General features: G+C 35.8%; 1 protein-coding gene and 1 long non-coding RNA gene across 3 annotated transcripts in view; one reads left to right on the top strand and one right to left on the bottom strand.

Moving 5' to 3' along the window:
• Positions 1-12,948, bottom strand: part of LOC149089801 (beta-alanine transporter-like) — a 207,659-nt gene that overhangs the window by 41,812 nt on the left and 152,899 nt on the right. The window contains exon 1 of one of the 2 annotated variants that reach the window (XM_089248242.1): positions 3,527-4,186. The exons of the other annotated variant lie outside the window; for it this stretch is intronic. Coding sequence (XP_089104368.1) covers positions 3,527-3,931 — 405 coding nt within the window. The 5' untranslated portion in view covers positions 3,932-4,186. Of the gene's footprint in view, positions 1-3,526; positions 4,187-12,948 lie in introns of those variants that run through there. 2 annotated transcript variants of the gene reach the window in all.
• Positions 4,302-12,948, top strand: part of LOC149089803 (uncharacterized) — a 30,545-nt gene continuing 21,898 nt past the window's right edge. The window contains exon 1 of the long non-coding RNA XR_016193019.1: positions 4,302-4,557. This is a non-coding gene — a long non-coding RNA (uncharacterized LOC149089803). The remainder of the gene's footprint in view (positions 4,558-12,948) is intronic.

The raw sequence follows: 12,948 nt of genomic DNA, 5'->3' as shown, positions 1-12,948 counted from the left end.
GGGGCCATTTAAGTGCTCTAAAACTCACATGTTGCTCAAGGGATCTTTAAATGTGTCACGGATCGCTCAAGTGTTTTGGAACTGTCCCGGGTCATTTAAGGGTGCTGAAAATGTGTCACGGGCTGCTTAAATGCTCTGGAATTGTACCACGGGACACTTAAGGGATTTGTAAATGTGCCGCTTAGTTCATTTTTACAAAATTAGGTTTGAGGAGGGCAAGCCGCATCAGATAACCCCCAGGACCATATTTGGTCCGCGGCCCAAGGGCGTTTATCCGACTTATCATTACATGGCTTAGAGGGTGGTTCGCAATCAATTTATTAAAGATAAATTTTGGTTTCATAGCTTCAAATAACATTGAAATTAACAGAAATTGATTATAATAAAACGTTAAGGTATTTTCTTCCAAAATCCAAATTTTGAAAAAAATAAATTTTTGGTATTCGGGGGGGGGGGGAGCACAAGCCCCCTATGCCCCCCCCTCCCCCGGTGTACGTCTCTGATCCCACCATTATGCGTTAGGATTCAGATAAGCAAAGCCGATGACGAAATTTTCTTGATAAGGGGCGAGGGGGGGGGGGGTAAAAAATGGCTAAAAATTTGCTTACGTAACACTTGAACGGCCCCTATATGACATGATATATTGTTCATTTTCATGCTGCCCACTGGTTTAAAACCAACAGAAATATATATTTTTTTTAGATCTATAACAAATATTTTCGGTTTTATTTGATAGGTGACCGAAGTAGCGAAGCGTTATTTTCTTTTTGTCTCGTGTATAATATCAACACATCATATTGCAAATAACACGATGTTAGCTACTAAAAATTAAAAAAAAAACTTCCTCATCGTAGGTGGTTGTTTTAACCACAAATTATCCTACCCCCGTTTATAATTTGAAGTTTAACTATTTAACTATATTCATATTCAATAAAATAGCTGAAATATTCTACGGCAAACATAAAATTGTAGTTTTTTTCGCTCATTAAATTTATGCCGATATCATGCCATTCAGAGAATAGTTCATTTTGGTGCTACAAGCCAATTTTAAAAAATCAATAATTCATTTTACTTCGCGTCATAACAGATAGTTATTTCACAGGTGTCAACAGGGGTCCCAGCCCATGGGTCTGTGTGAACCTCTTGATGGTACGTGAAACATTTTGCTTTTGTAGCCCATACATAATCTCTAATAACTTAAATACCGTCTTTCCCCACATCTTGGTTTTTTTCGCGTGGAATTTTTTAACTATTTTTACCCGTTCGGAGGTTCAAAGAAGGCTAAAAAACACTGGGGACATCTATGAGTGAATATTTGATGGATTTATAGTATTCTGCCGAGCTTGAAAGTTGCATGAAGAAAGTTTTTTTTGTAAACACGCATAAATTATAAGCAAAAATGATATGTTCTCATAGGGACTTGCAGTTAAGACCTGATTACCTAATATGACACTTTTAAAATCTGAATATTTATTTGCCATTTATGCGATTTTTTTAATGAAAAGTGTGTAGATTTAGTTTCATCCATTAGTTTCGATAAGAGCTTTCAAATTCTTGCGCTATGCATAGCAGCATAGATCTGTTGAAACAGGAACACCCTTCTCAGACGTGAGACCACTTTCCATCTTTAACGATATGAATAGTTTTTCTAGTTTCTTGTACATAAAATCTATCTACCATGACGATCATTCCTCGTTTTCGGACATTTTAGGCCCGTGGAATACAGCTTTAATGCACAATATTTCATTATGCATTGAAATATAATGGCAAAAAAGTTTTTAAATGCCAAGGTGGGAGAGGAGTATTATAGCGAGAGATATCATTGTGTATAACGCAGGCCCCAATTGATTTGGATAATCAGGGTTTAGATGAAAAAGCCAAATTGTTTAATTTGGCTGAAAACAAACAAACATTTGTTTTTTAGAAAAAAAAGAAGAAAATCTAAAAATGCAAAACATTTCTATTTCACAAAAGTGCTCAGCCCGTCAAAGTTCGGGGGCATGTGCTGCTGCACATTTCTCCTATCTCTGGCGAGGGTGGAGGAGATTAACGTCGTACAAAACATTAAACAAAACATTAAAATTCAAGCATTTAATCAGTGATTCCCCCCGGGGGCGATGGAATGTTCCCTGGGGGGGGGGGGTAAAAGCTACGGGTATAACATAGGGTTCTATGGGATAGAGTGCGTTGGGGAGCGATGGGAGAAAAAATTTATGAAAAAGGGGGCGAGATGGGACAAAAAAAGGTTGAGAAACTATGATTTGCATGATTTGATTTTTTTTTTGCAGTCCCCCCCTGAATTTCTAATCAACCGAGGAGCAAGGCTGCAAGGAGCCGTAACATCGTGTCAAACAGCAACATTTATAGCCATCGCGTATAATATTGTTCAAGGAAATAACGAGTTACATTTGATTTTATATAGGACTTCATATGATTTTTGAGATCAGAAAATCATTCGTAGCAAAAATGCATTGACATGATATATGTGTTCACACATCTTTTATCTACGAATTTATTTTAAAATCATCCCTCAGACAAAGATGAGCGGGAAGAAAAGATGATTTCTAGTGAAAAAAGAACATGTTTTGATCCCTCACACCAAAAGTTTTAGGGTTGCCTTGTTCGAGGCGCACACACGCGGCATAACAATAGCAGCGAAGGAATGGCGCTCTTCTATTTCCTTCATTCAACACCCGACGCAAAATTACTCCAGGGCCGACAAAAATTTGAAGCAAATATTCTTAGCAATGGTATTAATAAAAACTTCTTCTTGCAAATGAAAAATAATGCGCAGATGAAATGGTATGACGTAAGTATGATTCATCATAATTGTTTGCCTACTCATTGTCACAACATCATGTGCATAATCTACCGACACTGTCTCAACTGAAGTGCCCTTCTAGAATTTTGTGAAACTAAGCAAATGCTTGAAAAATTTGCAGAATTAAATGCTGTGATCATCATTATAACCAAAGCAGTTTTGGAAGGAGCCTCTGGGCCTAAACTTTTTTTTTAGGGCTTCGCAAACAAAAAGATTAATATGTGAATGGAATGGATATATTATATCTAAGGGGGAAAATGCCGATTCGCTCAAAAACACAATCCATACTCTTGGAATGCATAGAAATACTTAAAATACTTAACAGAAACATGTTAAAAAAATTAAACAACATTCGTAATGGGAGAAATAATTTGGGGAACCAGGTGCGATTCCAAATTCTATGCCGTGGTTTCGTTGGTACATCGGTAGGGTGTTCATTGTTTATAGCTGCGTCTAAGTGCTATAAAGATACCTTTCAAGGCATTTAAATTCATTATATGACACTGCGCACTTTATACTTTTATAGAATAGTTAGGATAGAAAACAGCGACCAAAAGGATTAAGATCACATCATCTCTCCACTATGAAGAGACATATCTTTTGCTAAGAAAAATTTAATTCCTTTAATGATCCAGTCCGTAATTGTATAATACTTAATCTATATAAATACTTCATCTACATTTATATAGAACTTCAGTATCTTACCTCAGTCACGATATTTTCACCATCACCGAGCAAACTTCGATTATAATACCACTTTTCGACGCACGGCCTTATAGTTTCCGTCAATGAGAATTGAATCCTTTCTCTGCTTTCTGTGTGCGCGCTCAGAACGTTCTTATACAGAGTGCGGTTCACGAAACATTGCCTGTGCATATACTGTATGTCCCTATACTCCTTGGACATCGCCCATCTCACCACGTAATACAGATCCGGGTGGTGTTCGAACATCGATTCCCTGCACCAGTGATCAGGAGTCCAGCTCACCAGCAGCTGGTAGTAAAACTGCACACCGTACGGCATCTGCGACGGTAAGAAAACCGTCCACAGCATGAGCTGCTGGTACATACCGTTCTCGCCGATGTATGACAGGAATTCGTCAAAGTCCATTGCCTTCTGGTGGAATGAAAGAAGCGCAAAACAATCCGTTGCACTAACGTGACCATTTAGTCCACGCGAGCGGAGTTTCTCGTTCCTAGTGACGAGAAAAATGGGTTTTGATGGTATCGAGAATATATTACTTTTTTTGTTTCTTGTCGGTTCCTCTGCTCGTGTTCGAGGCCGTGATTTTTCTTTCTGCACTCGGTAATGGCTCACAGCAAATGTGCTTCGGGTTTCAGAACCATTAAACGTTTCTCTCGTTACCTCAGCGGAACAAAAGAGTGCGCCGAAGTAAAATAAAATAAGAAATAAATTATTATGGAGGTGGAGGACACACACACACCTCTCGCTCTCACTCACGCCAGCGCCGCCATTGCAACGCGACACACGTTACTTCATTCCCTGAAGGGACCGATCGCCAATTGACGTTTTCATTATTATATACAGTCATTCATTAAACTAAACGCTCGTTATTTCACACTAAGTCAGACGTGTATGGACTGAAGATGGAATTTATTAACGATTTAGCTTAATCCATTGACCACTGCCTACTATCCAGGGAATGAGATCTCAGAATCGGGAGCGAAATAAGTAACCAGTAGGGCTGGACAAATCTCTTGCCAGACATGCCCTGGGTATGTATTTTTTCTAGTTTCTTGCTTGACCGGCTATGGTTACAACTCTACTATTACTTAACCGTACATGGATCTCGTAAATATTTCTCTAGGGAAATTCAAACGGATCGGTACATGCCGCATTCTGCATGTTGCCTTTACAGACAGTATTTATGTTGCCAGAATTATGCGTGTTACGTGTTCTAAATGGTTCTCCTATCTGTCTTAAATATTGTAAAGTAAAAATTCTGAATTTTCATGTAATGTAAGTACCGTGTTGGAAGTCTCTCTGCAAAAATATATATTTTTTAAAAGCAACAGGTGCTATAAAGGTGACAATATTTAACATGAGTGTCATTATCAGCTGACTAAGTGGTGGGATATGCGTCGCCAATCAAGGTGCAGACTTGAGCCTAAACATCAAAACTGTCTTTATACCATTAAGGGGCCGTTCAAGTATTACGTCAGCAAATTTTTAGTCATTTTTGATTCCCCCCCCCCACGTCAACAAAAGTCAGAAAAATCTGACCCCGCCCCCCCCCCCCGCGCCGCCTTGTCAGAAACATTTTGTCAGCACTGCCCTCTCAAACCTAATTTTGCAAAAATAAACTAAGTGGCACATTTACAAATCGCTTAAATGACCCAGAGTATTTGAGTGGCCTCTGGCACAATTCCAGAGTATTTAAGTGGTCCGTAGCACATTTTCAGATCACTGAAGTAGGCCTCAAAGATCACTTCACATTCAAAGATCACTTACTTAACCCGTGGCACATTTAGAGATATATTGAGTGACATGTGGCACAGTTTTAGAGCGGCTCCCAGTGCGGTTCTACATCACTCAAGTTGCCCGCGGAACATTCCCAGATTACTTTACTTAAGTGATCCGTGGCATAATTACGGATCACTTGAATAATACGTGACATAGTTCCAGAGCTCCAGAGCACTTGATTGGCTCGGACACATTTTCAGAGCACTTGAAGGATCCGTGATACATTTAGAGATCACTAAAGTGACTCTGTAGGGTACTTATCAATAGGAGAATGTTAGTTCAGGTGCCCAATAACTATCAAAGGTTTTTACCGTTTTTGACATACCGAATAAGATGCCATTACACCCCACCCCCCACCCCCACCCCCATCGATGCTGACGTAATTCTCGAATGACCCCTAATGTGTGTCAGTTTGTAGACAGAGTTAAAACACCTGTGTGGTGCGCAAATAAAATGTACACAGCTATTATACAGCAGAAGTTGAAGTCACGAAGGTTGTCAAAAAACCTGCGTCAATGCTAATTTTTTAGTTGTATATCACAGATTATATTGCCTGGTATTGCACAGATCGTTATTGCCGGGAAGCAAGGTCAGAGCTCGTCGAAAAAATGACTCTGGTCAGCAGTTCACGTTATGCAGCAGTTGGTACGTATCAAAGAGATGGTACACAATCCGCGTCAATGGTTTTCATTCTGTGGTAAATGCTCCCCTGTCTGTGGCCCTGGGATATTCTAAGATCGACATGGATGAATATCAAGTCGAACATTGGCTGGTCAGCCCGCGAAGTGGCCGCTGACCCTTGGCCGAAGTCGGATAACAAAAGACATGATTCGGGATCCTTGTCAAGTTGGCTTATTTTTCGTCATAGTTATGTCCACGTTAATTATGGCACATCATAAAACGGCAGGAAAAAAAAAACTGTGTGTTTATATAACTATTATTAGTTTTTTTCTCAAATTTTTTCGCTTTTTTTCTCTCTCGTCGCATGAAGGTAATTCAATACAGCTGCTATATGCATGCATGCATCACACGTTGGCGATTGAAAAAAAAAAGGATTTGGCTCCTTCCATGCCGTCTTACATAATCATATCGATCTTTGGCCAGGGATCTCCGGCCTCTTCCCGAAATAGCCGACCAAAGTCAGAATCATTTCTGAAATACGGATTTTTGCCAAAACTCTCGGAAAACTTGCGAAATGGCCGGCTTCGTCACGAATCGGCCGAACTTCAGGCTTTGGTAGGAACACACACAATTTAGACTGTCTAAATAAATTTCTATGTTGATAAATCAAAGCAACAGAGTACCCAAAATACGCAAACTAAATGGAAAGATATTACCGCAAAATTAATTAACACGTCGGGATATAATTCTTCATTTTTCTCTACCAAAATTTTCAATCGGAAAAAAATAATAATTTAATATAACAGTCAATTTTAATATTATCAGTCAGTTTAATATTATTTATCCTAATCCCATATACCCATTCTTTATAGGTCTATATACAAAGATTTCACATTTCCACTTTACTATCTTCTCAGCTCACGTTCTCATCATACAAGACATATCATCAGCCGCATGAACGATATTTTAGTTGAGAGTAAAAAATACCTATTTTTAGGAGGTTTTTGAAGGGAGCTTGAAGATCTCATCAAATATAACTGTTTTTATTTCTCTACTCCGTTCAAAAGAAAAATAAATAACTACGAGAAATAACCAGTAATAGCACATTTCGAAAACTGTCGTCGGGAACATTACATTTTCCAAGAAAGAAATGCTGGGAACAGTTACTATAGATATATATATATATATACGGATAATTCTTGATTTCCTTCGCTGTAAATACATAAAATGAAATAAAAATAGTAAAAACATTTCGAGACATGGACGAGAAAACGAGTTAAACACCGAAATCGTTGGATTTCTTAGGACTATTTTTTTCTTGTTCTTCTTCTTGGCATTTTGTTCGCCATTTCGCAGATGGAAACATCCAAGTTGTTTTTATATTTTTATATATATTTTTGGTACTCCTTGGAAAACTCTTGGAACCGTTTCGCCTCGTAAAAACTTTTTAGCCGCTTTCTTTCCCTTAAGAAAGAAAAGGCCGGATTGAACTCGATGTCATTTCCTCCAAAAACAGGAAAAGACTGAAGAAAAACAAAATTCTCTCTATTACATATAGTATCGCTTATACGATGCTTTTACGTATCACTAAAAATCTAGAAGAGACTGTATAGAGTTGTTCGGAAATTTTTCTTTTATTGATTTATTATTATTTGATTTTAGACGCAGCGCACGGATGGGAAGTTTAATGGCTAGATGGTCGGTACAAATTCATGGAGAAAACAGCATTTGAAGAGAATAAGTTTTATTGTTACGTGTCGTCCGTGCGCACTGGATATTTTGAATGTATTTGGGAGGGATCGTATACCACGATACTTGCCCCAGATAAATTACATCTACTATCATTTATAGTAGATACCCGGCATACACAGGGAGAATTTTATACCGATGACAATTTTAGGTGCCACGTTTGATTGATGGTGAATTTTATAGGTACCTGTCTAATACGTTAGACTACGGTTATTGTAATCATGGATATTGTTATCATTTGGACATTGGTATCAATTTTGTGTAAAGTACGGAACGAACCAATATCATTTATCCAGACTTCGGTGTTTAAGTTTATCAATTTGTCCCCTCCAAAGTATTTTTTATTTTTTGGTATTTTGAAACTGAGGTTTTATTAGAATCATTTTCCTCTGTAAGATATCATTACAAGCCTGCTAGAATGTAACAGAGGTTAGAATGTATATTTTCTATCCCTCCCTCTCTTGTTGATAAGCATTTCCGTACCCAGTTCACAACGTCCTAATCGGCACAAAGCAGCTGCTATCATCGTAGGCCTTAATCCTAGGCCTTATCATCCTAAACATTAAAAAATAAGGATTATCTACCGCAGCGGACAATCTGCAGAAAATGATGTTATCAGCCTCATGAGTATTCTGATGAGTCTGAATTTGAAGGTTTTTGATTGAACTGTGAATTTTGTTTCGTTAATAAATTTCATTAATTAGTGCACCAATGGATTATATATTTCACGTGACTTCCATTTCTACTTTTTCGATGTTTACAAAACATAATCTAACGGCAAACTTAAAAAAAGTATTAACCGGTATTTTGCCACAAAATTACCGTGTGCAGCATAAAAACAGATCACACTTTTTAATGTATGTTTATAACGTAATAATGTAATTTAATAACGTAATAATGTAATTTAATAACGTAATAATGTGATTTAATAACGTAATAATGTGATTTAATAACGTAATAATGTGATTTAATAACGTAATAATGTGATTTAATAACGTAATAATGTGATTTAATAACGTATGTAATGTATGTTTATAATGTAAATTTTAATGGTTTTTGGGTATATTGGGGATATGATTCCATAACTGGTGTTGCTTATTCCGAATTGACTCTAGTTTTTGAGATTATGCATACTCTCAACAATGCGATTTGTATGCTGCTGATGGTATTACCATGAAAATTCAAAATTTTCACTTCATTTCAAAATCTACAGCCAATCTGACAAAACCCTATGCCAGATTCGAAATAAGCATTTCAAAATCATCCTGAAATCACCGAAATATCAATGAGAACAGGACCACACAGTGTTGAGCAGAGTAATATATATTGTTTTTGTAGCATGAAAAAAAAAACGGCATGAATGAACATTTTGCAACTAGTTATGAGGAAAATAAAAACGCAATTTTCACGTTTTCATACATTTCTTCCAGCGAAAGGGACGTATGGTTATTATTTTAGCTTTTGAGCTTCTTTCGGATGTAGTTATTAATTGGTAATTGTTATCAGAATCCCCCGATAATAATCACATTAAGTGCCGTACACAGTATTCGTAAAATAGAGATAAAAATCTTTATGATATGTATATATATATGTAAGATGCTATAAAGGAAGGCCGAAATAATTTCAAAGCGTTTGTTTTAAGATAAGAAAAGCTCTCTGAGATGATGAAGAAAATCGCGAGAGATCCCAGAAAGAAAACTAACTGCATACATTTCTTATCCACATATATTATTCATACGTGTAGCATTATGGGCTAGAATAAAACGTACACGTGCATGCTCTATAATGTTTCAATATATGTATAAGACCTACTACCGTTCTTGAACACGTATGGAATTTAAGTACAATATGTACGGAACGATATATTCTTCAAAGAACACCAGGTGCAGTTTCACTGTTAAAAATTTCCTAGCTATCGAAGTTGCACTTCTTATTATATATTTTTTTCGTTGTGATACCGATCTTTCTCCGCGATATTCATGTTCCGAAGCAGGTTGCGACATAAAGTAACGCTATGAAAATATAGCATGGAATTCAAAAGTTATAGTAATGGCAAAAAGAGATTCTTCAAAAAAAAAGACTTGATTGAAGACAAATTATAATAAATCCTTCAATATAAAAATAAATAATCCGATAAAATTTGTTTTAATTCCTTTTCTTTGTCCTTACGCAATTCACTGATCAGTCAAATAGTTTGGTGACGAGAATTTCACTCATGAAAGAAAGTTACGTTGTTATGTATGGATTATGTGCTGCCATATTTGTTCATTTATTTATTCAATATTGCTTGGCTGAAGCCTAAAAATATATTAATTTTTATGCCAAGGTAAATGAAATAAATCGGTAAACACGGAAAATTTTTATGCATAACCAACAATCGTCATGGTAAGTTCAAGAAGTTTCTCTGCATTCATCACTTTTACTGGTGATTATGTATCATTCGCATTCGGAGATGGTAAGTTTGATGAAAATGAAAAAAAAAATGCAGGGTTTGCACATAGGAATGATTAAATTTTAAATTTATATTTTCAAAGTTATTACACATAATATAATCTGTGATACATAAAAATAAAAATAAAACATTCAAAGATTTTTCAAAACATCGCTCAATAGATGGCAGCACTTCCGTACAACAAATGACTGAAATTGACTGAACCATTCTTTTGTTTGTTTTTCAGTTACAAATTTCTAAATTCACGCTGCACACATACATACACAAGTAGCGGAAATAACACTTCCACATTCTGATACACACACAAAAAAAATTCTCATTGTCACCATTTTTAATTTCGGGCACGCCGTTCTACGCAAGCGCTGCCATCTATTCAGCGATGTTTAAAAAATCTTTGAATGCTTTTCTTTAGTTTTATGTGTCACAGATTATATTGTGCGAAGTGTTTAGATTTTAAAAATTTATATTTTCAATACATAAATTTTTAAAACTATATCATTCATTTGTGCAAACCCTGTACTACGGAAATGCAGTGATACCTCGGCTTACGAAATTTTCGGCTAATGAAGATTTTTTTTCGTGTTTTTTCTTCTTAACGTTTTTCGTCGTTAACGGATATGGATTATGCTACTGCATATTTTCATTGATATGGATGCTTGCACTCACATAAGCCACCCACATTTCCAGCTAAATTTTTGCGCCAGTCATTACCAAAATTAGTCACTTGATCCCAATTAACTCATGTCTACCTCAGAATATATATATTTTTTTGGATGTACCGACACTTCTCTTTCTGAACGTTTTTGAATCATTTCATGTAAAATGAAAGATTCAGCTAATAGAAAATGCATTGAAAAAAAATAGCCGTTGTTTCCAGAGCACGCGTTCTTTTAGTGTCAGCTCTTAGCATCAAACTGAACAGTCTGGACATTCTGGGAGCATTTTATTTTCAGTAGACTAAAGTCTAATACGTACGAATTAAACTCATCTTCTGCAGATCTTCCCGTAAATTCTCATTCATTTAATTTTGATGCTGCTCATATCAGATTTCGGTCAGTTTTTGTCTTTTTTTTACAGCGGTCCTTGGGGTATAAAAAATTTAAATTTTGGGCAGTGCCTGTGGAATGAACTAAACGATTTTCGATAGAAACCTGAGGGGAAACATGTTTCAGCTAACGAACGTGATTCTAAAACGAATCATCTTCGTTAGCACTAGGTATCACTTTATCACCTAAATTCAACCACTTATCCCGAACTTGATAGATGCACTAAATGCATTAAAAAACAAATAAATTGATTTTAAAAAAAATTACCTGTCTCTTGAAGTGTTGGCTTCCTTCACATTTATCAACATATGAAAAAATTGCCAAAATTTTCATTTTAATTCATCATTCTAGACTGAAGTTTAAGTATAATGTCAAGTATATTTAAACAATTAATTAATGATTGTACAAGTATTTACCAGTGAGAGCTGGAGATTATACATAATCACCGATATATGTGAAAGATAATCAGTATACGTGTGGACAAAATTTATCAAACTTACGGAAATGATCGGTGATCATGCATAATAACCAGCGATTATGCATATTCACTAGATTTATCACACACACACACATTAACACCGTAACATGTATAACTTACAATATTTCTCTCCATCAGTTCTAGAACGTTCAAAGTTTAACATTTAGTGTATTTCAGTTATGTACTTTGTGCAAATAAGAGGCCCAATCCCATCACACAATAACCACAAACATATATTTATCACCATTTAAGACGTCTTTCCAACTTTTCAATGCAATTAGTTATCGCAGGAATAACCATTTTATTTCGAAACGTAAGTGTGTGTCCCGGTGGAATCGATTACCTTCTTTGTAAAGAGCTAAAATGAGGTTTATCGATGTTATTTTGAGCTTACTTACAGCAGAATTACGATTATGTAATTCACTCAGACATTGGAAAATGATCTCATTTAAAAGCAAGGCTTTAGAAAAGTTCACACGTATATGAGTTGAGCATTAAATGTGATTGAAAGAAAATATTTTGAATAAGATCCATCTTTCTCAATTCGAAATATCTGAGTGATTAATTATAGAGAGGATCGTATAAACCGCAACATCACAGAGAGATCTTTACAATCGACACCGTTCCGTGATTGGACGGATGAAAGCCCCGACTGATCGATTTAACCTTTGCCTCTACGTACATATTCCGTTTCAACAGAGTATTATACAGTCGAATCCCGATTTAAAACTTTCTTGACGTCTTTGCGTGTATATCTGTGTTTGATATCGACTCCGGTTTAACGTTTTGTCCCGATTTGTTGAATAAGAATGAGATTTTCATATAATTCACTGAATCGAGATTCGGCTTGTACTTGTAGTTTATTTTCAACAATATGAAACTATGCCTCATGTTCAGCAGTTTTCTATCTTTTTTTTATGTATTTTTTTGGTCGAAAATTAGATAATATAATATAATTATAATTAAATAGGAAAATTCTATTTAACCATTTGAAACACAGACACAAAGCATTTCGGGACTAAGCTAGCTTGTGAGCCAACAAAAATAGCATTTGTCGCTTCAAATAATAACGAGAGCGTTAAAAAAAGAAACAAAACATTCACATATATATTTCTAAGAAATAAGTGGCAACAGGAGTGGAATTGTTAGACAAAATATTTTAAGTTGGACAAAATTTTCTTGAGTTGACAACCAAGATTTAAAAAAAAATAAATGAATAAGTAAAAGAGATGTGCATGAAGATTGATCACTTATTAGCTGAAGAAGTAAATAAAATGTTTTGGGAGCTAAATAAAAG

Source organism: Pholcus phalangioides, unplaced genomic scaffold, assembly GCF_987345545.1.
Source record: "Pholcus phalangioides strain wild (caught in Gottingen) unplaced genomic scaffold, Ppha-v1.0 ptg000001l_1, whole genome shotgun sequence".
NCBI classification, from domain to species: Eukaryota; Metazoa; Arthropoda; class Arachnida; order Araneae; family Pholcidae; genus Pholcus; species Pholcus phalangioides.
This window is presented reverse-complemented; position numbering and strand designations above follow the sequence as displayed.